The sequence below is a fragment of the Bufo gargarizans genome, chromosome 2 (assembly GCF_014858855.1).
Source record: "Bufo gargarizans isolate SCDJY-AF-19 chromosome 2, ASM1485885v1, whole genome shotgun sequence".
Classification (NCBI taxonomy): domain Eukaryota; kingdom Metazoa; phylum Chordata; class Amphibia; order Anura; family Bufonidae; genus Bufo; species Bufo gargarizans.
Genome location: NC_058081.1, coordinates 209,856,814 through 209,880,548, shown reverse-complemented (window position 1 = coordinate 209,880,548; position 23,735 = coordinate 209,856,814). Strand labels below are relative to the sequence as shown.

The window sequence follows — 23,735 nt, the reverse complement described above, 5'->3', positions numbered from 1 at the left end:
GTAGTGGGTATAGCTCATTCATATATACATATGAACGTTCTATACCATGTTAGGAAATGCTATCTAGTGTAATGGTACGGCTACGTGGTTAGTTTTTTTAAATACAGTTTTGGAAGCCAATATCAGGAGTGGATCATAAAAGGAGAAAGAAGGACAGAAACGACTTCTCCGCTCTTTTTAATTCACTCCTGGTATTGGCTTCCAAGAAATCTGAACGTATGGTCGTATCTAGTGTCGAGCGCGCATGCTCGGCCAAATACCTATTCGGCTCGAGCATCACTATGCTCGGCAGATCCGAGTGCCCGGCCGAATACTTCGGGTGCTCGAGTACAATTTAATACAATGGAAGTCAATGGGAGAACCCCAGGCAACCCCTGCTCGGAAGAGAAGAGGGTATCTGGTTCATAAAAAAAGGTTAGAAATTGATGGAAACCCAATCAAAATGGTTTGGAAACAGCATTAAGAGGATAGCTGGATGTGTCTTAGACTCCTATTATGTATTGTACTGAGTTATTACCCAGCTTTCCAGTGTCAGATTTTATCACTGAGTTATTACCCAGCTTTCCCAGTGCCAGATATCATCCTAGTGTAGCTCGCGAATATTCTAATCGCAAATTGTTATTGCAAATTTTCCATGCAAAAGGCTACACTAATAAGCTTGTCATAAGACTAGTAGTCTAATATTCTTGTCAGAAGACTATGAAACCAATAGATGGCGCTATTGAGTTATGAACAGCACCATCTACTGTTTCATAGTCTTCTGACAAAACTATTATTCTACTCTTGTCATAAGATTGTGAAACCAATAGATGGCGCTGTTCATAACTCAATAGCACCATCTATTGTTTTTCATAGTCTTATGACTTGAACCTGAAAAACAAGGCAGATTCTGCTCATTTGCATGTCTTTCCCATATATTAATGTTTATGCAAATTATTTTTTACATGACAAAACTGTATAGAAAGGTTATTGAATATTATGTTAGGACAATCAGAAAACTTTTTGTCGCCCTAATGATATTGCTCTAGGTGTGCAGGTCTACCCAAGCCATCCAACAGATCTGAAGTAACTTTGAGGCTAACTGGTTCTCAGTCAGATGAGAGCTGGTTTGGAATATCTCATAGTGCACAAAGCTGCTATTGTAAGGTATGCTGGCTATTATCTGTCTCATGGATAGATGGATGGCTTGCACATACCTGGCTTTTGGCATGTAGCCTTTGTGTGGTTGTCTATTGTATGTCTATTGTACATAATAGGAGTCTAAGACGCATCCAGCTATCCTCTCAATGCTGTTTCCAAACCATTTTGATGGGGTTTCTATCAATTTCGAACTTTTTTTTATGAACCAGACATCCTCTTTTCTTTCGAGCAGGGGGTGCCTGGGGTTCTCTTACTGACTTCCATGGTGCTTAGTAGAACACACAAGCATACTGATGTGTTCGTCCCGAGCACACAGGCACTTTGGTGCTCGCTCAAGACTAGTCGTATCCTAAAATTGACAGCAAGTAATCCTCTAACAGGTGTAATAACCAGGACAATCATGTTTGACGTTCCTACACTTTCAGGGAAATCAGTCTCGGAATGTACATTCATTTTATTTCTGAGCCTCTCATTTATACATAAGCAGCAGCAAAAGAAAATTGGAGTCCTAGGACAGCGTACACAGGACCTCAGGATACATAGTAACCAAAAGTGTAGCACACGTAACTGCTGTCCTCTTGTTGAGTATGACCTAAGGGCTGTGAATATTGTGTATTTTATTGGATGCCTGTATTGTGCCCACATTGTAGTCGTGACAGAAATATCCTGAAGTAAATGAATAGAAATGGAGCAATGAAAGGTACGGGGGATGGGAGTATGTGTAGGAATTCTGATTGATGTGGGAAGTGGGCAGGACAGATGAGATGCTCTGGTTGGCAAGGATGAAGGGGTCTCTAAAGCTTTTTAATTAGAGTAATGAGGCATAACTAGAAAGGCCTCAGTGTATGAGGGCATGAATGTGAAAATAATACCGTAGGTCTTCCAAATTATATTTAGATTTAGAAGCTTTACTTTTATGCAGAAATGTGATCCTAATCAACCATCTAAACAAAGTTTTAATAATGTTTCAAATGATTTAGAATTTAATTTGTGTAGTATTTAATTCCTTTAATATAATTTCTACGTGGAATTTTACTTTATCTGCACTCTCTATCTGGCTAATATAAAGTGTATAAAGATGTGGCAAAATATGTCTAAGACTGCAATAAAAGAAGGTGCAAATTAGTAAGGGTGCATCAAAATGTGTGAGGAGGTACGAAGGCAGCATTATACTGTGTGAGGGCACTAATGGTCATTATACTGTGTGGGTGGTACTATAGGGAAAATTATTACAGCCTGAGGGGCATCATTACTGTCTGAGGGGCACCAAAGGTGGACTAAGGGGCTTCACTATTTTGTGGTGGCACTAAGTGGACATGGTAACTTTGCTGGGCCACTAAGGGGCTCCATTATTGTGTGGGGACACAAAGGGGATTGGGTAGGATTAGAGGCTTAGCTTATTGCAAAAAAAAAAAAGCACAGATACATGGACCTTCACCAGATGGCATACCCAAGGATGTGGACCTTTACAAAAAGTGCATGAGTACCCTTACTGTAGAGGATACACTCATCTTAGTTCTTGGTTCTACTGGAGTTCTCAATCTAATTTCCCCTTCACATGCAGGCACAGATTCACCAGGGTCAACGGCATAACAAGTACAGTATGTAAATCAGCCTACACCAATGAACACTAAAAATTAATTTACATTAATGTTTTTTTTATAAACCTTAAAGGGAATCTGTCACCGGGTTTGACCATATTAAGCGATGCCATGTTTAATAAAATACCTTATCTCCTGCAGTGGTTTTCTTTCTTATATTCATGCTTTCATTTAGCTAAAAAAAAGCGATTGTTGTAATATGCAAATGAACCCTGAAGGTGCCCAGAGGGGCATTATTCTTCACCCTCTGAGCCCAGTAACGGCCCCCTGCAGTGCCTAGACCGCCTTTATTTAGAGCCCAAACACGCCTCCTCGCTATGCAGTATCGTCTGACAGTTTAGTTTAACGGCGCCGCCCCCTCTGCTACATCAGCTAATTCATTCAAGCCACGCACCTGGAATCTTCAGTTCATCCGGCTGAAATCTTGCGCAGGCGCAGTACCGCCTACTGCCTGCGCCTGTGCGATCCAACCGCTCCTGAGGGCAACAGGAGTTAAGAAGATGTCACTGGGCTCGGCGCATGCCCAGTGACACTTTTGAGGCTGTTGCCCTAAGGAGCGCACAGGTGCAGGCAGTAGGCGGTACTCCAGCTGCGTGGCTTGAATTGATTAGCTGACGTAGCAGAGGGGCGGCGCCATTAAACTAGGCTGTGGGACAATACTGCATAGCGAGGAGGCGTGCTTGGGCTCTAAATAGAGGCGGTCTAGGCACTGCAGGCGGGCGTTACTGGGCTCAGAGGGTGAAGAATAACGCCCTTTTGGGCACCTTCAGGGTTCATTTGCTTATTAGATATAAGGTATTTTATTAAACATGGCATCGCTTAATATGGTCAAACCAGGTGACAGATTCCCTTTAACCAGGTGTGAAAATGAAAACTGCTGTGCTAAACAGTGTGATTTATCTTCTGTGCTTCCCTCCTACATTCTTCGCTTGAATGAATACAGATTGTGGCCTAGGTGGCCAGTACACTGTAAAACTCTTGTATGTGTGTGAAGGTACCGCGAAGAATCTTTCTTCCATCTCAGAGTAACATACCCAGGACATGGCAGGATATTTCATACACTTTGGTTATTACTATAGTTGTTTAATGGGCAAATTATTAACGAGCAGTGGGCAAAGAATTATATGGGATCTGTCTACATATATGTAACAAACTATATAAAACTAACTTAATTGCTCACCTGACCGGTTCTCACAATGCCAAGGTCTTCTAGAGAATCCAGTTGGGGAGATCTCAGCTGTCTGCCAATAACCCTGGATAAAGATTCATAGTTATCAATGCATATATTATAATTGGATTTCCCATCCTTGAAAATAAAATGTAAGTTATCGGTCCTTGAAGCTTGAGGCACAGAGCCTAAGGGTACTTTCACACTAGCGTTTTTGTTCTCCGGTATCGAGTTCCGTCACAGGAGCTCAATATCGGAAAAAAACTGATCAGTTTTACCCTAATGCACTCTGAATGGAGAGCATTCTGTTCAGGATGCATGCTGCAGTTTTCTCTCCGGCCAAAAATACTGAACACTTGCCGGAATGCCAAATCCAGCATTAATTTACATTGAAGTGTATTACTGCCGGATCCGGATTAGGATCCGGCATTAAGTAGAAGAGAATGATACAGAGCGCAAAACATAGGGTGGAACCCGATAATTACAGTGCAGTGCTGTATTTGTGTTCCACTTGTTTTAAAGAGGAAGTGCTAGATACAGGTTATTTATCTTCTATATATCTTCTACATATGCTTGTAACAGTTAGTTCTTGTGACTCCATCATAAATATGCACATTCTACAACATTTAGATGTAGGAAAAAGGGTGGTCATAAACATTAGATGGTGTCCATACTCTACCCTGACAGCAGATGTTGGGGGAAAGAAGAATTAGGCATGTTGGTTTTCAATATGTAAAAAAAAGTCCAGTTACAGTGTAATAGACAGTGGATGTGGATTCACTGTACCAATTAACCGGTTTGGCTTTGGGTTTTTCCTAAAATAGCTATCCCCATTGTGATCCCCTTGTTTTCACTCTTTAACCCCTATATAGGGATCTAGTCTTCGCTGCAAGGGAGCCACCAGGCCACTACCTCTTGGAATAATCATGGTGAATTTGGCAGCTGAACCATGGGGGTTATAGACTCTGCTGTGAAGCACCAAGCAATATTTGTGGCAAGAAAACAGGCAGCAATCAGGTCAGAGTTTATATTTATCTTTAAACAATCTGAGGTCAGGGCAGACAGCGGACAGTTAGATTTGATAAACTCCAGATTTCAGTTCATGGGCAGCCTGAAAGAAAAGCACACCATCACTGTAAATTAGCATGCGAGAAACTGAAAGCTAGGGGAGGGTGCCTTAAACATCCAGATGTGGCTTATGACAATATGTGGAAGACTAACGATGCACAAGAAGACTAAATGTGATGCCAATGGTTGGGCATAGGAGGAGCAAGCAGGTCCGGACAACCTGCACAGAAGAATGGAAGCACCCATCCCTGCTCAGAGGAGTGGGGCAGCGGTGGGCATTAGACACCATCATAACACATTAATTATTCCAAACCTACCTCCTCATGCACTGATCCCATTTAAACCAACATGAAACACATAAGATTCATAAATGTTTATCCAGTTCAAGTTAAAGATAAAATCCAACTCTATTGAAAATCCATTAACATCCACCACATAAAGGCACAAGGAATCCATTTATGTGTTTCTGGCGAACAACACAACCTTAATCATAGTATAAAGTTCCATTATGTCTTTATGTGGTGGATTTTACAGGGGTTTTCCAGAACTCCTCAGGATTAGGTTATCAATATCTGATCAGAGGGGGGTAAGAATCCCGGGATCCCCGCCAATCAGCTGTTCCTAAGCCAGTGATGTTATGTTTCTTTGTCACATGTCTATTTGCAGCTCTGTCCCATTCAAGTAAATGAGGCTTCATTACCAAGCAAAGCCACTATACTATGTATGGCACTGTGCTTTGTTTGTTGTGAGAAGGCCACACAGCTGATTGGTCAGGGTGCCAAGAGTTGGACCCCTACCAATCAGATATTGATGACCTATCCTGAGGATAGTCCCAAAAAGTCAATGGCAGCATGTTCTCCAAAAGTTATTTATTCACAAAGGGTCCATAATAATGTACAAAAGGTGCCAAAGAAAAATGCAACATTTTTACTACATGGTAGTCCTTCTCAAGCAACTTGAGAAAGACTACAATGTAGTCAAAACATTGCATTTTTCTTTGGCACTTTTTGTACATTGTTATGGACCTTTTGTGAATAAACAACTTTAGGAGGACATGCTGCCATCGACTTTTTTGGAATATCTATGTAGCAACCATAGTGGATATGACGTTCCACGGTGGCTGGTGCATTCCTAGAAGAATCTATATGGTACAGTAGTGCTGCTTTCAACCTGTGTTTTTTTTCTATCCTGAGTATAGGTAATCAATACTGAACTCCTGAAAACCCCCTTTAATGGACTGTGAATAAAGTTGGATTTTTATCTTCATCTTGCACTGGATCAACATGCATGGAACTTAGATTTCAATATGCCTTCTTTAGTTTTCAAGGGAGAAGCATTATTCAGCAATTTACTTCCCTCTACCTATTCAGAATACATGTATGCTCAGCAAGAGGAGTATGCATGTATACAGGAGAGTGGGGTGTAATGTCAATCCATTCCTTCTAACTAATGATACACAAAAAAATATATTTAGTAAATTTTAAACTGGCAACATGCCGTAGATGGCCACACAGTGGGCCTGGGAAAGATGTTCTCACATGGTCCTGCCAGAGACATTCTAACATGATTTTCCAGGCATCTACCTTCTTGATGATGGTGTTATAACCATTTCAGTGTGATGCTTAGCTAGTGGAAAGGATATATGAGAAAACTGAAATTGCACTTACCAAAAATTTACTCTCCTTATTTCCTGGGGTGCTTGCAAAACTGATCTGAAGATCCAGAGGGAGAATAAGGCTAATTAATTCATCTTCTCCTTCTTTACCAAACACTACTGGTTCTTCACAATCCAGAAAAAGGGTTACTTTGTGGATGTCAATATTCAGTGCAAGTCTTGCCCATTTGGAGCCATAAAATGGAGATCCACCTGGAAGCAACAGGGAAGCAGGTTCCATGGTCTGTGGGGTACGATACTCCAAAAGTAATTGGTCTGCCTGAGTGTCAGATATAAGGCGTAGAAGAGGGTGTCCATCTCTCTTCGTGGCTGCTGGAGACAAAAAGGCTAGTAATGTTCCTTGGTTCTTTTTAGCCTGTTTAGCTACAAAATGGAAGCCAATGGAACCCTGTGTGCTGGATAGAAGATAAACAGAGTAATCCCAAGGTAGTGTTAAATGAGGAGCACGTTGACGGAATTTCCAGGCTGGAGAACCATGGTCCTGCCCTTTGGATTTGGTAATTCCCTTGATAGAACGAGTAATGTTCAGAGCTTCCAAAAGATCAATAACTGCAAAAAATAGGAAAGAATAATTAATAAAGGTTTACCATTCACCAATAAATACACAAACAAATTGGATGAATGACTTGGTATCCTTGGTTGATATACTTGGTGAAAAACAAATTATACATACAAGTCATCCAAAGGCATAAGATGAACAAATCTGTTAAACATTTCCCTCCATGGTCATAATGAGAGAAAGGAGAAAAAACTTGAAGAAAATGATAGATTTCATCCAAACACATGGCATGTACATGTATCATAACTCTTGGAAGGAATACTGATGGATTCATTATTTTATTAAAGGCTAACCCTACAACAAAGAGAGAAATCATTAAATGTGCTGTTCCAACTGAAGAAGAAACTTGGCGGTAAATAATCGTAGGACTGTTTATTACATAACAGTCTACAAGAATCCTCATATCTTATACACCCCATGAACCTAAGATTATAGTTCGTGATAATAAAGTGAAACTTCTAGACTTTAAAGGTTTTAACACTTTAATAATGGAAACCAGAAAACTGCTATACATTTTGTGGCTCAGAGAAATGTATAATAGTTATGTTTTTTTTTTATATACCTCTTAAGGAAATGTAGCTGTCTAAAATGAAGCAACTAAGTTAGGAACTCAGAATCAAGTTACAATAGAAGAACAGCCTTGTGCTTCTAGTAGATTGCTATCCTCTACTTCTTTGGATTTCAGTTTAAGACCTTGTTTCTGGGTCTTTTGTTGGCTTAAGAGAATATATATATATATATATAAAATCAAGAGTCCTGCACATCGTGCCGTATTCTTCGGTAGGCAACCACTTAGCACCAGCTCTTAGGTAGCATAACACACACCTGATCAATTTCTGAAAGACACCAATAGAACTTAAAGGGGTATTTCGGTTAGATTAAGTTATCCTATATCCAAAGGATATGGGATAACTATTAAATCGATGGGGGCCCTACCTCTAGGACCAACACTGATCACAAGAACGGGGCCCTGCAGCCCCCCTGAAATGAACAGTGCAGGCGGTTATGCATGTATGTAGTCGCTCCATTAATTTCTATGGTAATTCTGATGATAGCCGACCTCTGTACTCAACTATCTCCCATAGAAATGAATGGAGCGGACATGTGCATCTGCAGCCGGACGCTCTGTTCATTTCATGGGAGCTAAAGTAAGTACATTGCCTCCGTTCTCGTGATTGGTAGGGTTCCCAGCAGTAGGACCTCACCGATCTAATAGTTATCCCCTATTGTGTGCATAGGGGATAACTTAATGTACCTGGAATACCCTTTTAACGTAGGTGCATTCTGAAGATCATCTTGCTGCCTTTAATATTGTTTTCAGAGGAACATTTTTTGCAGCAGCTCATGATGAAGCATCTCCTTTCTTAGAGTGAGCTCTGAATGTGGTTGTACCTATGTCCACCTTTTTCATGGTGAAAAGAATCCACCCCTTAATAGTAGTAGCCAAAGCTTAACGATAAGGTGCTCTAGTTTGTTATAAATAAGGTTGAGATTCCTTCTCTGTATGGTTCGATTTTTTTTTTGTATTTTGGTGCCTCACAACTTGGAATTAACATGGATTGTTTGAGGATTTGCATCATTAAATTTACAGAACATGCCCACAACTTTGAAGATGTTTATTTATTTATTTATTGTGAAGCATATAACAAATTGGACAAAATAACAGAAAAAGTCAATGTGCATAACTATTCACCCCCTAAAGTCAATACTTTGTAGAGCCACCTTTTGCAGCAATCACATCTCCAAGTAGCTTTGGATAAGTCTCTATGAGCTTGCCACATCTTATCACTGCGATTTATGCCCATTCCTCCTTGCAAAACTGCTCCAGCTCCTTCAGGTTGGATGGTTTGCGCTTGTGAACAGCAATCTTTAAGTCTGACCACAGATTTTCTATTGGATTGAGATCTGGGCTTTGACTAGGCCATTCCTTTAGCATTGTGTTTGGGGTCATTGTCCTGCTGGAAGGTGAACCTCCGTCCTAGCCTTAAATTATGCAGAGAGTAGTACAGGTTTTGCTCAAGAATATCCCTGTATTTTAGCACCATCCATATTTCCCCTTCAATCTGACCAGTTTCCCAGTCCTGGCTGCTGAAAAACCTCCCCCCAGCATGATGCTGCCACCACCATGTTTCACTATGGGAATGGTGTTCTTTGGGTGATGTGATGTCTTAGGTTTGCGGCAGACATAGCGTTTTCTTTGATGGCCGAGCACCTTCCTCCATACATTTTAGTCTCCCACATGCCTCTTTGCAAACTCACAACATGCCTTTTTGGTTTTAGTTTTGCTTTTGTTTTTTGTTTTTAGCTAAAATTAATGGCTACCTTCTGGCCACTCTGACAGAAAGCCACTCTAACAGAAAGCCCAACTCTTTGGAGCATACTGCTTATTGTTGTCCTATGTACTGATACTCCAGGTTTCCTTAGGTCTGTGTGCTACCTCTCTGATTAATGCCCTCCTTGCCTGGTCTGTGAGTTTTGGTGGGCCGCCGTCTCTTGGCAGGTTTGCTGTTGTGCCATGTTCTTTCCATTTGGTTATGATAGATTTGATGGTGCTCCTGGGGATCATCAAAGATTTGGATATTGTTTTATAACCTAACTCAGACTTGATCTTCTCAACAACATTGTCCCTTATTTGTTTGGAGAGTTCCTTGGTCTTCATGGCAGTGTTTAGTTAGTGATGCCTCTTGCTTAGGTTTTGCAGCCTCTGGGGCCTTTCAAAAAAGGTGTGTATATGTAATGACAGATCATGTGACACTTAGATTGCACACACGTGGACATTATTTCACTAATTGTGTGACTTCTGAAGGTAATTGGTTGCACCAGAGCATTTTATCGGCTTCCTAACAAAGGGGATGAATACATACACACATACCAATTTTCTGTTTTCTATTTCTAAACAATTGTTTTATTTATATATTTTTCTCATTTCACTTCACCAACTTAAACTATTGTGTTCTGATCCATCACATAAAATTCAGATTAACAAAACATTGAACTTAAAGGGAACCTGTCACCGGGATTTTGTGTATAGAGCTGAGGACATGGGTTGCTAGATGGCCGTTAGCACATCCGCAATACCCAGTCCCCATAGCTCTGTGTACTTTTATTTTATAATTTTTTTATATATATGCAAATTAACCTGAGATGAGTCCTGTATGTGAGATGAGTCAGGGTCAGGACTCATCTGGGGTTAATTTGCATATGTATCAAATCGTTTTTTTTTACACAATAAAAGCACACAGAGCTATGGGGACTGGGTATTGCGGATGTGCTAGCTGCCATCTACCAACCCATGTCCTCAGCTCTATACACAAAATCTCGGTGACAGGTTCCCTTTAAGGCAGTAAAGTACCAAAATACGAAAAAAGTCAATGAGGGTGAATACTTTTGCAAGGCACTGTATGTGCTTATTTCTCTTACTTAACACAGAGAGGGTTTATTGGGGACTTTAACTAAATGTAGCTAAAGCTGGAAGATGTTCTGTGCAAGCTTGTGCAATTTTGGAACTCTGAGATGATTAGCTTATGTTTACTTCTAGTTTTAAGGAGTGATTAATAAGCTTGTTTGTGTGTTTAGAGAGGAGTGGGAATAAGAACAGCCAATTTGAGCTGCTATCCAGATCATTGTGGGAGCTATAGTAAGAGCTCCTCCGATCCTTGAAAGCATTCTGCAGTCATTCCCAGCAAAATTTTATGACCCTTGATTAACTTGTGGATCCCTAATACGATGGCTTGGAAAGCCATACTGGGTAGACCATAACCATTTGTTGTACCCTTATATTTTTCAGATAATCTGAGAAAGAAGAGTCGGGGGAGGAAATGCATACTGGTTCCTCAATTTGGTCAAGGGAAAAGAGAACACGTCCACCTTCCATGCTTACTTAGACCCTGTCCTCGCCACATAATTCATGGTCTGAGCTAAGGTAGCTGATGCTGATGCAAAGAGATCTATTTCCCTGGTACTGAATGTTTAATTTATCTTTATGAATAAGTCTTGTCTTTGTTTATGATTGCCTTTTACAAATTGTTGGCTAGAAATCATATTTTCAATTAGCCTTTATTAAAAATATTTAGCCGTTCTATCACAAAGGGTTAACAGATTTTCTAGCTGTGTGAATTATACTTTCACTTTCACTTTGTGCTGGTCATGTAATAAACCATATCTCTAAACTACTAAGAGGTCATCATAAACACTTATTTAATCCACATTAATACAAACTGAACTATAATGAGTGTTTATGATGTCAGAGAGCAGAGATAAGGGGTCCGTCAGCTCCTCAGATGACAGAAAAGACAGAAAATCTACAGGCTGCTACTACAGCATCTCAGCTCTGTACACAAAAAAAGTATTCCATATTTTTAATAAAGACCAATTAAAAAAATGAGTTTAGCTCAAAATAAGTACAATGCACTAATAAAAAAAATGCCCCCAAAGGTGTACATAGCCTTTAAAGATACGACGATGAAAAATACCTAAACCAGTTATCCGTCCACAGACAGCTGTTTTGGGGTGTTGCCCCTCATCAGTGTGGAGTAGGATTCTGGCTAACCAGGAGCAATGCCTAGGAGACTACTCAAACAAAACAACCGCTGATCTTGGGGAGACCAGCTACAAAAAATACTGCGGAGCTTCATTTAAGAATCCTACTCCACACTGATGAGGGGCAACACCCTGAAACAGCTGTCTGTGGGTGCATAACTGGCTTAGGTATTTTCACTTGTTATATCCTTAAGGCTTGTAACAGAACTGGATCTTGATATAGAGGCCACTTAATATGGTGGATCCGGTGATCTCTATAATGGGGACACCCCTTTGCTTGGTTTTTCTTCCTTTGAGGGATATCTGGCTTTCACTGTGTTGAAGACCTATAACTGGAGCTACTATTACTATTAATAACTACTATTAATCCAAAAAGAGCCGAAACGTTGCGTATCTACATAGGTGAATAAAAGCATTTTCTTTATTTTTTGCTAATTTTGAAGTGCTGCCTTTTTGCTACTTTGTTTATTTGGTAATAGTCTAGTCTCTTTGGGCATGCACCCTTTTTTGTTCAAGTTGGATGTAGTGCTGCCAGATTTTTGCTTTTTTTAGATAGATAGATAGATAGATATGAGATAGATAGATAGATAGATAGATAGATAGATATGAGATAGATAGATAGATAGATAGATAGATAGATAGATAGATAGGGAATAAATAGATATGAGATAGATATGAGAGATATATATAGATAGATAGATAGATAGATAGATAGATAGATAGATAGATAGATAGATAGATATGAGATAGATAGATAAGAGATAGATATGAGATAGATCGATATGAGAGATAGATAGATAAGAGATAGATAGATAGATAGATAGATAGATCGATAGATCGATATGAGAGATAGATCGATAGATCGATATGAGAGATAGATAGATAGATCGATATGAGAGATAGATAGATATGAGATGGATATGAGATAGGTAAATAGATAGATAGATAGGGAATAGATAGATATGAGATATATAGATAGATAGATAGATAGATAGATAGATAGATAGATAGACATATAGCCATGACATAGATAGATAGATAGATAGATAGATAGATAGATAGATACTGGCTTTGTTTTCAGTGGACATGGGCAGTCATCCGGAGACAGTTGGTACACTCCTCTTTCACAATTGAGGTCCCTTAAGAATTAGTAGGTGTATGTAATTGGAGTAAATGAAACTAGTATAAAATGCAAAAAGAAAAGGAGGCTTCAGCACCAACGCTTGGTGCTGAAGCCTTCTTTTCTTTTTGAATTTACTACATGGACTGACTTGGGTCTGCCTCGTGCACAGCTATATTGGACATCGGAGGTGAGCTGGCTATTTATCTTTTTTTTTTTTTTCATACTTAGTATAAAATGCATCCAATTGAGAAGTTAGATCAAATAAGCTAACAAACTACTCAGCAGAGCCAAGTAATAGTTAATATAACATTACTTAACGAACGCCTGGGTCTCTGGCAGCAACTTGATCACAGCTGGTCTCCAGAATTCAGAGTTGCCATGCAGGTATCTTGCACTACATCAACTAGAGACTTTTCTGCAAATCTCCTAATATTATAGCTTGGTATGGCATGTCTGCGGTCTATGACACAGCTGTTATGAATAAGTCAGCACATATAGTTCATGATGAGAAGGGGGTTGGCTTCAATCCCAGATTCTCAGCTCTCCTGGTGGTGCTAATGTCACATGATAGCTAGAATAACCTATCTACAAGGAATAATGCAATCCTATCGCTTTTACTGTTAATAACCCATTTAATATAACGCAATGGCTTTTACAGTAGAGTTCAACCTTCAAACACCCAACACCAACTGCTGACCCTCAAACACCTACCTTCCCAAACAACAACCGTTAACCCTCAGACACTTACCCCCCAAACAACAACCGCTAACCCTCAGACACATACCACTAATGTAACACGCCAGAAGTGTGTTACTAAACTCTTCTACCCCTCTACAATCTGTTAAGATCCTTAACCTTTTCATCTAATGTAATTTTACATTATGTCATTCATAGATATGCATAAATCTTGTTAAATCTAATAATTGTTGTCATTTTACATGTTCACCAGCAGGTGGCAGCAATGTTCTGGTAAGGACTTAGTACATCTAAGCTGGAATAGTTCATTTCAGCTTTGCCACCCCCCCCCCCCCCCCCCCTCTGTGAGCACAGTGGGCTGTGCCCACATCCTGCAGCATGGGGAGGGAAAGAAGTTAGAGGCAGTGTGCCAGCCACCCCTGTTGGGGAAGCTGTGTGTGTTAGGAGCTCCCAGATATAGGGAACCAAGCCAGGATCTTGTCTCGGCTGAGACATTGATCAAATCCCCAGCCTTAGCCCTGCAGTCTCAGCTGGATGAAGCAAGCAGACAACTCCAGAATTCCAGGAAAAAAGCATACCATGAGTAGATAACTGTGAGTAAAGTCCAGAGACCTAGGAGAAGCCACATTTCTCTTCAGCTAGTCAGTCCCCACACAGCAAAAGATAGAAAGTGCAGAAGCCAATTTCCTGCCACAGTTTAGAGCTATAAAGCAGACGTCCTTTCTTGCAAGCTCCAGGGTGATAGAGCAGAAGATAAATTCCAAATGCCAACCATTGCCAATGCCTGCTGGGACCTAAGACTAAAGCTGTACCTTGCTTGGAAGAAAGTTACTCTCAGTAAAGACGAGTTTGAACTTTACCAAATGTCTGGATCTCAATTACTGCTGCAAAATCCCTCTATTACTCCTACTATCACTACACTCAATTTATTGCAAGTGAGCCAGGAGCCAGGAGTCCTGCCGTACCCAGGTAGGAGACATCATTGGCACAATCACCACTACCATACAGAGACATTACACCACTCTGGCATTCCTAAACTGGGACGTGCGTTATAACATCTTTGAAGGTCCCTGTGATTGTACCCTGTGCACGCTGCAATTGGCGTCACTAACAAACATAGACTATTATCTGCACCTGACCCAGACATTGCATAACATCAACCAACAACCTTCAGACACCTACCAAAGATCAGGCTACTATAGTCTAAGGTCACCAATATCAAAAAGACCTTTACATTCGCAGTCAATGTCTGACACTTGGGAGGGGCAAGTACTAATCAACAACTAAAGAAGCAGCAGAACCTCTTAAAGGGAATGTATCACCTATTTTTTATGCTATTTAAAACTATACATACATTTTTTTTTTGTCTGCTTTTATTTTCTGATTGTAGACTGTAGAATTTACAGCTTTATTGAGTTTCTGCTGTTCACAGCACTTTTATAAAAAGTGGGCAGTACTAGACCGAAGGGGACAGGCCTCCTTGACCTGACACATTTAACATCATTTATTATAATAGAAAACTAGCGGTCATAGATTTCAGTTTCTATTGCACTAACAGCACAAGACGTGTGTGTTGCCTAAGGCATCTTAGCCCAACTGACTTTTTACTAAGTTTGGCATATGAAATGTCAGTCTTTTACTACTACTAAACACTTGGAACAACCGAAAATGGTGCAGCACGGTAGCTCAGTGGTTAGCACTGGGTCCTAGGTTCGAATCCGACCAAGGACAACATCTGCATGAAGTTTGTATGTTCTCCCCATGTTTGACATCCTTAGGGCACAACAGTATTTCAAGCTGTTACCAGCTAGGGAGCCACGTGTGACCAAATACATTCAGCATTGCAACACTCATTTTGTTAATACTTTTGAATAATTGATAGTTTTAGTAGTAGGAGCATATTTAGGGAGCTACAGGTGTCTCTTCAGGCATACAAGACATTGTATTCTTGTGGACTAAGTGGGAATGAATTGTGCAAATGCCAGGCCTGCAGGGACTGGGCAGTGACATTATTGCAGATATTTGGACAGATCAGAGCATTCTTTTGAAAGAAAATTGGGTATCCATAAAGGTTTTCCTCTCTATAATTGTGTGGTGGTCACATGCTGTTTGATGCTTACTACAAGGAGACTGCATGTGTTAAGACCAGCCTCCATATAACTTACCTTGGGAGGGGGGAATCTGGCACACATTAGATACACAGCCTCCCACAACTATATTTTTCAGCTTCTACAGTATACAAAGAGGTATCTCCTTAGAAAAGAGAACCACCTCACTAGCGCCACCTTGTGGAAGTGGCTGACTATAAGTCACAATCTAACTTTTTTACAATCCTTGGGACATGACAAGGGAAAGGAGCCAAGCCAGATATCCATCTGTAGACAGCTATTTCGAGGTGCTTGCCCCTCATCATTATGGATTCTGGCAGGCTGGGTGCCAAAATGGTGAATTAGCACCACAATCCATGCAATTAGGTGCAGATTTGAGTCTGTGGATTTCCCCCAACAAATTCATTATATGTGAATCTACCTTAATACAGACATTAACTCCGGTTCAGAACAAGATGAGTAATACTATGTATTGACAAGACTACTCTGCAAACTAAAACCTTGAAACGAAAGGCAGGATTACGCGGCTGAATGTATGTTGTGTCGCTCCAGCCCTGAACATTGTTTACTGCCTGTGCTCAAAGACACATCACCCCTACAAATATACACATTCCTCATCAGCATTAACCAAAGTCTCCGAAACTCCAGTTACATCCAACGTTTGTTTGTGTTTCTCTTCCTTGGAGAGCACTAAGAGGGAATTTGGGGACAAGCATCAAGGAAAAGCCTCCTGTATTTGTAAAGCACCACTGCTATGCTGTTCATTTCCCACAATCCTACAAATAAGTGATCAAAGCAGAGCGGAAATGGAGGCTCTTAGTACAAGTACATATTACTAACATGCCCCTTCTAGTCTGCTAGCAATTATTAGCCCAATGATCTGACCTTCAATGGAAAGTCTGAAAAAACTATTGTCTCTCTTAAGGAACAGGATATGTTATTTTAGCAGATAGTAAGTGCAAGTTTGCAAAAACTAGATTCTAGATCCTAGGTTCCAAGGGGATACTCACACTGCCCTTATACTGTGCATTTAACATTGCAGCACAATGCATGGGGCTACTTTGATGGACCTTATTAAAGTAAGGGGTACCCAGACTTGCATGCATGTTAAAATGAAGATCAACATTTTAACGTAAACAGCAGTTCATTAAAGGGGTTGTCCCACAAAAAATATTCTACAGTTTTCAAACCAGCACCTGGATCTGAGTACTTTTGTAATTGCATGTAAATTACAAAATGCAGCATAGATGCTGAACTATTCAATAAGTATATGTATAGCGCCACCTGCTGTTTGTTCTTTTTCTTATTTCTTTGACCTGCACACTGAGAAGGCCGCACATGCTCAGTGTCACCCCTCAAATGCCTCCTGAGCTGTGATAGGCAGAGCTGAGACACGCCTCCTGAGCTGTGATTGGGAGAGCGGAGACACGCCTCCCGAGCTGATTGGGAGAGCATGGACACGCCCCCTTAGCTCCAGCAGAAAATACACTCCCCTTGAGCTCTCAGCTTGATATAAATCCAGCAGAGCAATGAATGGGCAGATCTCTGGATCCGTGTGAGGTACAGGGCTGGTTCTAGCTTTGTTAAATTAAGATTGTCATGTACTATATGATGTCTGATATTCATATTTTATAGTAATCATGGGATAACTCCTTTAATGCAGTATTTTCCAACCCGTGGGTCACCAAGCAACATGTGGTCATTTGGCCACTGCAAGTGATTCCCCAGCTGGTAACAGCGCCAAATAGTGTTGTGCTCTAAGGATGTCAAAGTATAACTGAAATTACCACTGTGGTCAAATCCGTACCATGCCCTATAGCTAGGTCATATCTATAATAGACTTTATATATACATTGTGGTTCATACTTGTTTGTCTTGCAATGAAGAAAAGGCTCATACTGACTGATTCAGACTAAAAAGGTTACCCTATGCACAAACAGACTGATATCAGACTAAAGGCCCTTTTACACCAGCCAAGGATCGGGGCAAATATAGGGGATGAGCCTTCATAAGAACGCTGGTTCCCAGTAATTTCCCCATCTAAATGTGCCACGATCACCTGACAAGCAAGTAAAATGCCTGTTTGTTGATATTCTTTTTTGCGCCACATAAAATCCTCATTTGCTGGCAGCACATCACCCTGTGTAAATTAGGATCTGTTGCTGGCAAACAATGAATCCGTATGGGGATAACCAATTACAATGGTGATACAGGGAAGATGATTGCTGCATGTAAATGCTCAATGATCGAGAACTAATGGCTTGTTCTTAATTATTGCCTATGATCAGCAGGCCTTAGCCAATCACTGGATAAACGTCCCTTTACAATGGACAATGTACAAGCAGATTGTCTGGAAGGAAGCGCCTCTTCATGACAATCTGTTGATTACTAGTGGAGGAGACTGGTGCATTTACTTGCAGCAGAGTATGGGGAGGAGCGATCGCTAATGCCATCGTTCTTCCCCATACTTCATAGTTATTTCCCAGCAGCAGATCGTGTTTAGACAACATGATATGCCACTGGGAAATGAGGATTCTTGTGCTGCACTAACCATTCAATCGGGCAATTGGCGTTACATTTACACCGCCAGATCATCGCAAAGAAGTATTACTATGAAAAGACGTTAGCAATGATCTTTCTATTCTCAGCCCGTGTAAAGGGCCCTTAAGGCAGGCGAATGGTAAGGCCAGTAATTGGCTGAGTGAGCCTTTCCTAGTGTTTTTGGTTGTGTTGAGACGGTGTTCTGCCAGATTTCTAAACCTTGCCAAAATGCTATACCGGAAGTGACGCGGCCGCACAGGAATCATCTAGAGGAGGGCATGTACGGCGTTGCGCAAGCGCACATTCACTGGATTAGAAAAAAATCATTGCAGCGCCGCGGGAGAAGGACTTCATGCGCATGCCCCAGCACGCGCCCGCACGATGAAAAAGCCTGTCCATGCACAGAGAGAGAAAAGCGGTCGGCTGAGTGTGGGAGCCGGAACGCAGTGACAAGGAGTGCACCGCGCATGCACGATCCTAGCCTCACAGCAGGATGTCAATCACAGTGAAGGGAGGACGGGTAAGGGGCGGGCTTAGTGTGACTTGAAATGAGGAGGCCGCTGCCCCCTTGACTTCAAACTCTGCTGTTACATAGCGCGTGCAGGGGATTAAAGTTTGTTTTTCAAGATTTTAGTGCATTATGGCCAGAGGAAGAAAAGGATCTTTAGGAACATACTGCTGGCTACTTTAAGGTAATGCTGGCGGTTTGGGAGGTGTTTTTTAGGTGACAGGTTCCCTTTAAGTAGATGCACTAAAATACATTTCAGCAATTATTAGTGTGAAAGGTATCTCAGTAGGCAAGACGATAAGCAGCCTTCATTGTGAGCAAATCACTATACCTTAAAGGGGTTGTCCCATGAGAAATATTCTACATTTTTGAAACCAGCACCTGGATCTGTTTGTTCTTTTTCTAATTTCTCTGCCCTACTCAGAGGGATCAACATGTTGGGTTTCAAAGTGCCCAATCCTTTGCTCCCATGGGAGATAAGCTATTGGCAGAGGAGTTTCAGTGTCTTAGTCCCCTCTCCTAACTGAAAATTAACATGCACACTTAGCTGCGCTGAGCATACATGTTTATGGTGGAGTTGTATGGTGGAGTACCTGAACATGTGTTAGGCCAACAGTTAATGAGTATAACCAGCTTAAAGGGGGTTTCTGGGCTATGCTATCTAATTTCTCATTGGCAGTGGTCGGAATCCTGGAACCTCAGATGCTCCACAATCATCTGTTGAAGAGGGTGATCACGGCAGCCTCTTTCTAGGTCTGTGATGTTATGTCCATCAGTCACATGCTCCTCAGCTCAGGCTCATTCAAGTTATGAAGCACAACCACTATAGTATGTATGGTGCTCTGCTTGGTTCACAATAAAGAGGCCACAGCCAATGATGACCTAACCTGAGGATTTAAATCCTGTAAAACCCCTTCAACTTAGATAAATTGCATATTAAACTAAGAAGGTCATTCATGGATGAATAATGACAAGACACAGTACTGCACACAACTGAGGCTACTTTCCCATTAGTGTTTTTGCTGGATCCTGCAGGGCTCAGCAAAAATGCTTCCGCTACTGATAATACAAATATCTGCATCCGTTATGAACGGATCTGGTTGTATTAACTTTAAAGGGACACTGACAGGCCCAATAAGCATATTTAGGTATATATATCACAGTACAGGTCTTATAAAGTGTATTAAAATCATCTAAGTATCCCCCCTGTCCACCTTATAAATACAGAAAACTGAAGTTTTATAACCTGGTTGAAGTGTCTTCAATCTGCCCAAGGGGCGGCGTTTAATCTCCACTTGCGCCCAGCCGCTCCCAACTGCCGTTTTGAAGCGCCGCCCAGCTCATCAATATTTACTTCGCTGGGCGGCTACTACTGTCCCCGACTGCACAAGATCCGGCGCATGCCCAATACAATCCTATGGGCATCGGCCTCTAGTATTAACCCATTCTGAGGTGTGAGAGAGCATGCGCATACCGAAGAGGCTGAAGCGGCCTCGAAGATGCTGACTGAACGCAGGCGCGATGTGATCCCGGACAGTGAGGGTGCCAGGCGCATTCGCTGAAGATGAGACGGAGGCCCGATGCCCGTAGGATTGTATTGGGCATGCGTCGGGGACAGTAGTAGCCGCCCAGCGAAGTGAATATTGATGAGCTGGGCGGCGCTTCAAAACGGCAGTTGGGGGTGGCTGGCTGGGCGCAAGTGGAGATGAAACGCCGCCCCTTGGGCAGATTGAAGACGCTTCAACCAGGTTATAAAACTTCAGTTTTCTGTATTTATAAGGTGGACAGGGGGTTATACTTATATGATTTTAATATACTTTATAAGACCTATACTGTGATATATATACCTAAATATGCTTATTGGGCCTGTCAGTGTCCCTTTAACATAGCCAAGACGGATCCATCATGAACTCAATTGAAAGTCCCCATTGACTTGCATTGTGGGTCACGACGGATCTGTCTTGTGCTGTGGTTTGCTCTCTGGTCTGGGAACGCAACCAAACAGAACAGAATGCATTTTGGAGCATTCTGTTCTGCTCAATTACATTTTGTCCCCATTGACAATGAATGGGGGCCAACTGAAGCATTTTTCTCCAGTGTTGAGATCCTATGACTAATCTCAATACCGGATAAAAGAAACGCTAGTGTGAAAGTAGCATAAGAATTAGAAAAAGAATTCCTGGTAATTAAATGGGGTTGTCCAACTCTTTACAAGTGATGGCCTATGCTCAGGATCTGCACAGGTCAGGTAACCCCCACCCCCACTGATCAGCTGTTCTAAGGTGTTGGAAGTTGGCACTGGAGCTACACAGCTTCATCCATTGTGCAGTGGATGGAGGTGGTTACTGCTCCCAATAACTTCAGTGAGAGCAGCATTGCATTCACCAGTTCTGTCCACTACAAAACGGATGGAGCAGTGTGGTTCCAGTGCCAACTTCCAACAATGGAGCTACTGAAGATCAGCTGATCAGTAGGGTGTCAGACGCATTCTGATCAGATGGATAGTGATCACTTGTAAATGGTTTAATATACACACTGTGTATGCCTCCAACGTTTTTATAGTATAGTTGCTGTTATCTCCTGAGATAAGACCTAAGGGTGGAATGGACTCTATAATACCGTTTCACTCTAAACACCCACAAACTATACATATGGTATCCATAGAGACCCATGTAATGTTATCACTGGCAATACGATGAAGGGCCCACTATTATACCTGGTCCCAGGACATCCAAACTATGCCTCTGATTTATAGCCACAATCATTTATTCAGACTTTCAGTACATCAATAACACTTCATTATGCCTAAGAGCAGGTTTTTGAAGGGTTCCTCTAAGCTAGTATAAATAAATACGCCTACAGTAACACCACCTGGAATCCAAATTAAGCATTACTTGAACATAATTCATTTAAACAGTTGCTAGAAATATTTGAAAGTACACACACATTCACTTCATCCTAAAATAAAGGATGATTTCTCTGGATATTTTACAAAACTTTATGAACAGCCAAACTGTTTTAAGATAACTCGGGCATGGAGTTTTTTCAGATGTTTTCTTATGGGCTTCTCTATAATAAAATAAAATCTGAAAAAAGGAGTGTTTCCAAGCAATAGCATAGCTGCAGCCAGAGGCTGTTCAGGAAATGCTATTTCCACTGTTTACAATTTGTATAAATATTTGCTGACAAATTCATGAATTGGTTTATAAATACGTTAGTAAATGTTTTATCTCCTGTTCATTCATGTAAATACAGTTAATCAAAAGATATCCTGAAAACTGATCACTCAGTAAGTACACCTCCCCACCTTCAGGCCAGTCAGCTTGTACTTACCATTGTCATCATAGTACTGTAGTGGAAGCTCCATATCCTGGTCACCTGGTTCTTGGCTCAGGCAACAGACAGACATGAATAAGAGAGGCAAAGCAAATGTCCATCCCTGTGACAGCATGGTGCAGATGTGTGCATCAGCAGGGCAAACTGCATGCCAAATTCAGACTATTCCCTGGAAGGACCTCTTCTTTGTGGCAGTAGGACAGTGAGATGTACCAGCAATCCTAATGGGGAGATGGAATCAAAGAGGCTTCAGATGAAACCTGAAGGGCATCACACCTAAAATGTGACCAGAGTAATGTCACACTATGAAATGAGGTTTAGAGACAACTCACACATAGTACTGCTTTAATACCATATAAGAACTGGGGTCTCCACAGTAGTACATGCTGCAGTCAATGCATAAGTTCTGGGTCCAGTACTAGTGTGTATAGATGTATGTCCATTTGAGGATGGTTTTCAGAATGGATCTGAGGACCTGCAGAGGTGACCCGCAGGAAGATGCCTTTGTGTAGCTTCAGGGCACAAATAGTGATGTCTTTGTCCTGGGCTGGACCACAACTGACCCTGAGGTTCAAGCAGTGAGGAAGGAGGAGGTGTTGTCCCAATCAGTCCCTATGCAGAGAAGGAAAAATTGAGGTTTGGCTTTGATAATGATGGGCAGACAGTCACAAGTTTGGTCTTGCATAGGGGATAGAGTTGTCCTGTCCTAAAGTGCAGATGTCTTTCCAATGTCAACCCTGCTGCCTTTTAGCTGCAGCTCCTGTCTGCATGGAGAGACTGCAGAGCCCTGTCCATAAAGAAACATTGGCAACAGACTGGTTAGTTTTTTGCAACTTTGTTCCCTTGTGTGCCTCTCTTGTATACCTCCCCTTTCTTAGATTTTTTTTTTCTACCACTCCCTCAACACTATTATGCCTATGTCTTTCTTTCTAATCCTTCCCTAGTTCTCCTCCTATCCCTCCTCAGTTTTTTTTTTTGTTGCTATACTATCCCACCCCTCTGAGATGCTCTAAGTCTCTTTCCCTCCCTCTCATTATCTTTCTATTCCTCCCCTCCAGGGCCCCACCTCTAAAATGCACACCAAATTCCTTTTCTCGTGTCTATATAGCAGTAGTACTTATAAGTGAGGGGGTGCATGGGAATGAATGGGAGGCTGAGCATTCATGTCTGCATACCTTGAAAAGTGGATCAGAAGTTATTACTTACGGATTTATTTGTAATCCTATATGTCCTCTAGGAATGACGTGGTTAAAATTTGCAATAGAAGCCACTGTGTGAAAAATGTCTGATCCATAAACTGTCTGGTTAACCTCTCTACGTGTCTCCTGTACGGATGAGTCCAGGCTGTAAAATAGCTATTCCTGGACCTCGTCCAAGGCACAAAGGCATGCTGGTGTCATATTAGAAGTCATAATAAGAAGACATTTTCATGCACACCGGAGGAACGGAGCAGCGCATCTGAAAAAAAAAAGCACCCTGACATCTACTAGTAATGCCCTACACTGCCAGGTATTAATATTGTAACATGAGTACCAGTTAGAGGTCCTCTTTAATGTTATTTAATGTGTTTTGTCATTTCCATTTTCTCTTTATCTACTTTTGGAAAGTGGTTGGAGAATACAGTACTATGGCAAGTGTCTCAACCATAGAACACAACTATATATCTTGCTTAT

General features: G+C 41.3%; 1 protein-coding gene across 1 annotated transcript in view; it reads right to left on the bottom strand.

Moving 5' to 3' along the window:
- Nucleotides 1-22,892, bottom strand: part of LOC122927770 (kielin cysteine rich BMP regulator) — a 138,601-nt gene extending 115,709 nt beyond the window's left edge. The window contains exons 1-4 of the mRNA XM_044279949.1: nucleotides 22,395-22,892; nucleotides 22,060-22,283; nucleotides 6,645-7,201; nucleotides 3,922-3,994 (exon numbers count right to left, since the gene is read on the bottom strand). Of these exons, the coding sequence (XP_044135884.1) occupies nucleotides 3,922-3,994; nucleotides 6,645-7,201; nucleotides 22,060-22,177 (748 nt within the window). The 5' untranslated portion in view covers nucleotides 22,178-22,283; nucleotides 22,395-22,892. The remainder of the gene's footprint in view (nucleotides 1-3,921; nucleotides 3,995-6,644; nucleotides 7,202-22,059; nucleotides 22,284-22,394) is intronic.
- Between the last annotated feature and the right edge of the window lie 843 nt (nucleotides 22,893-23,735).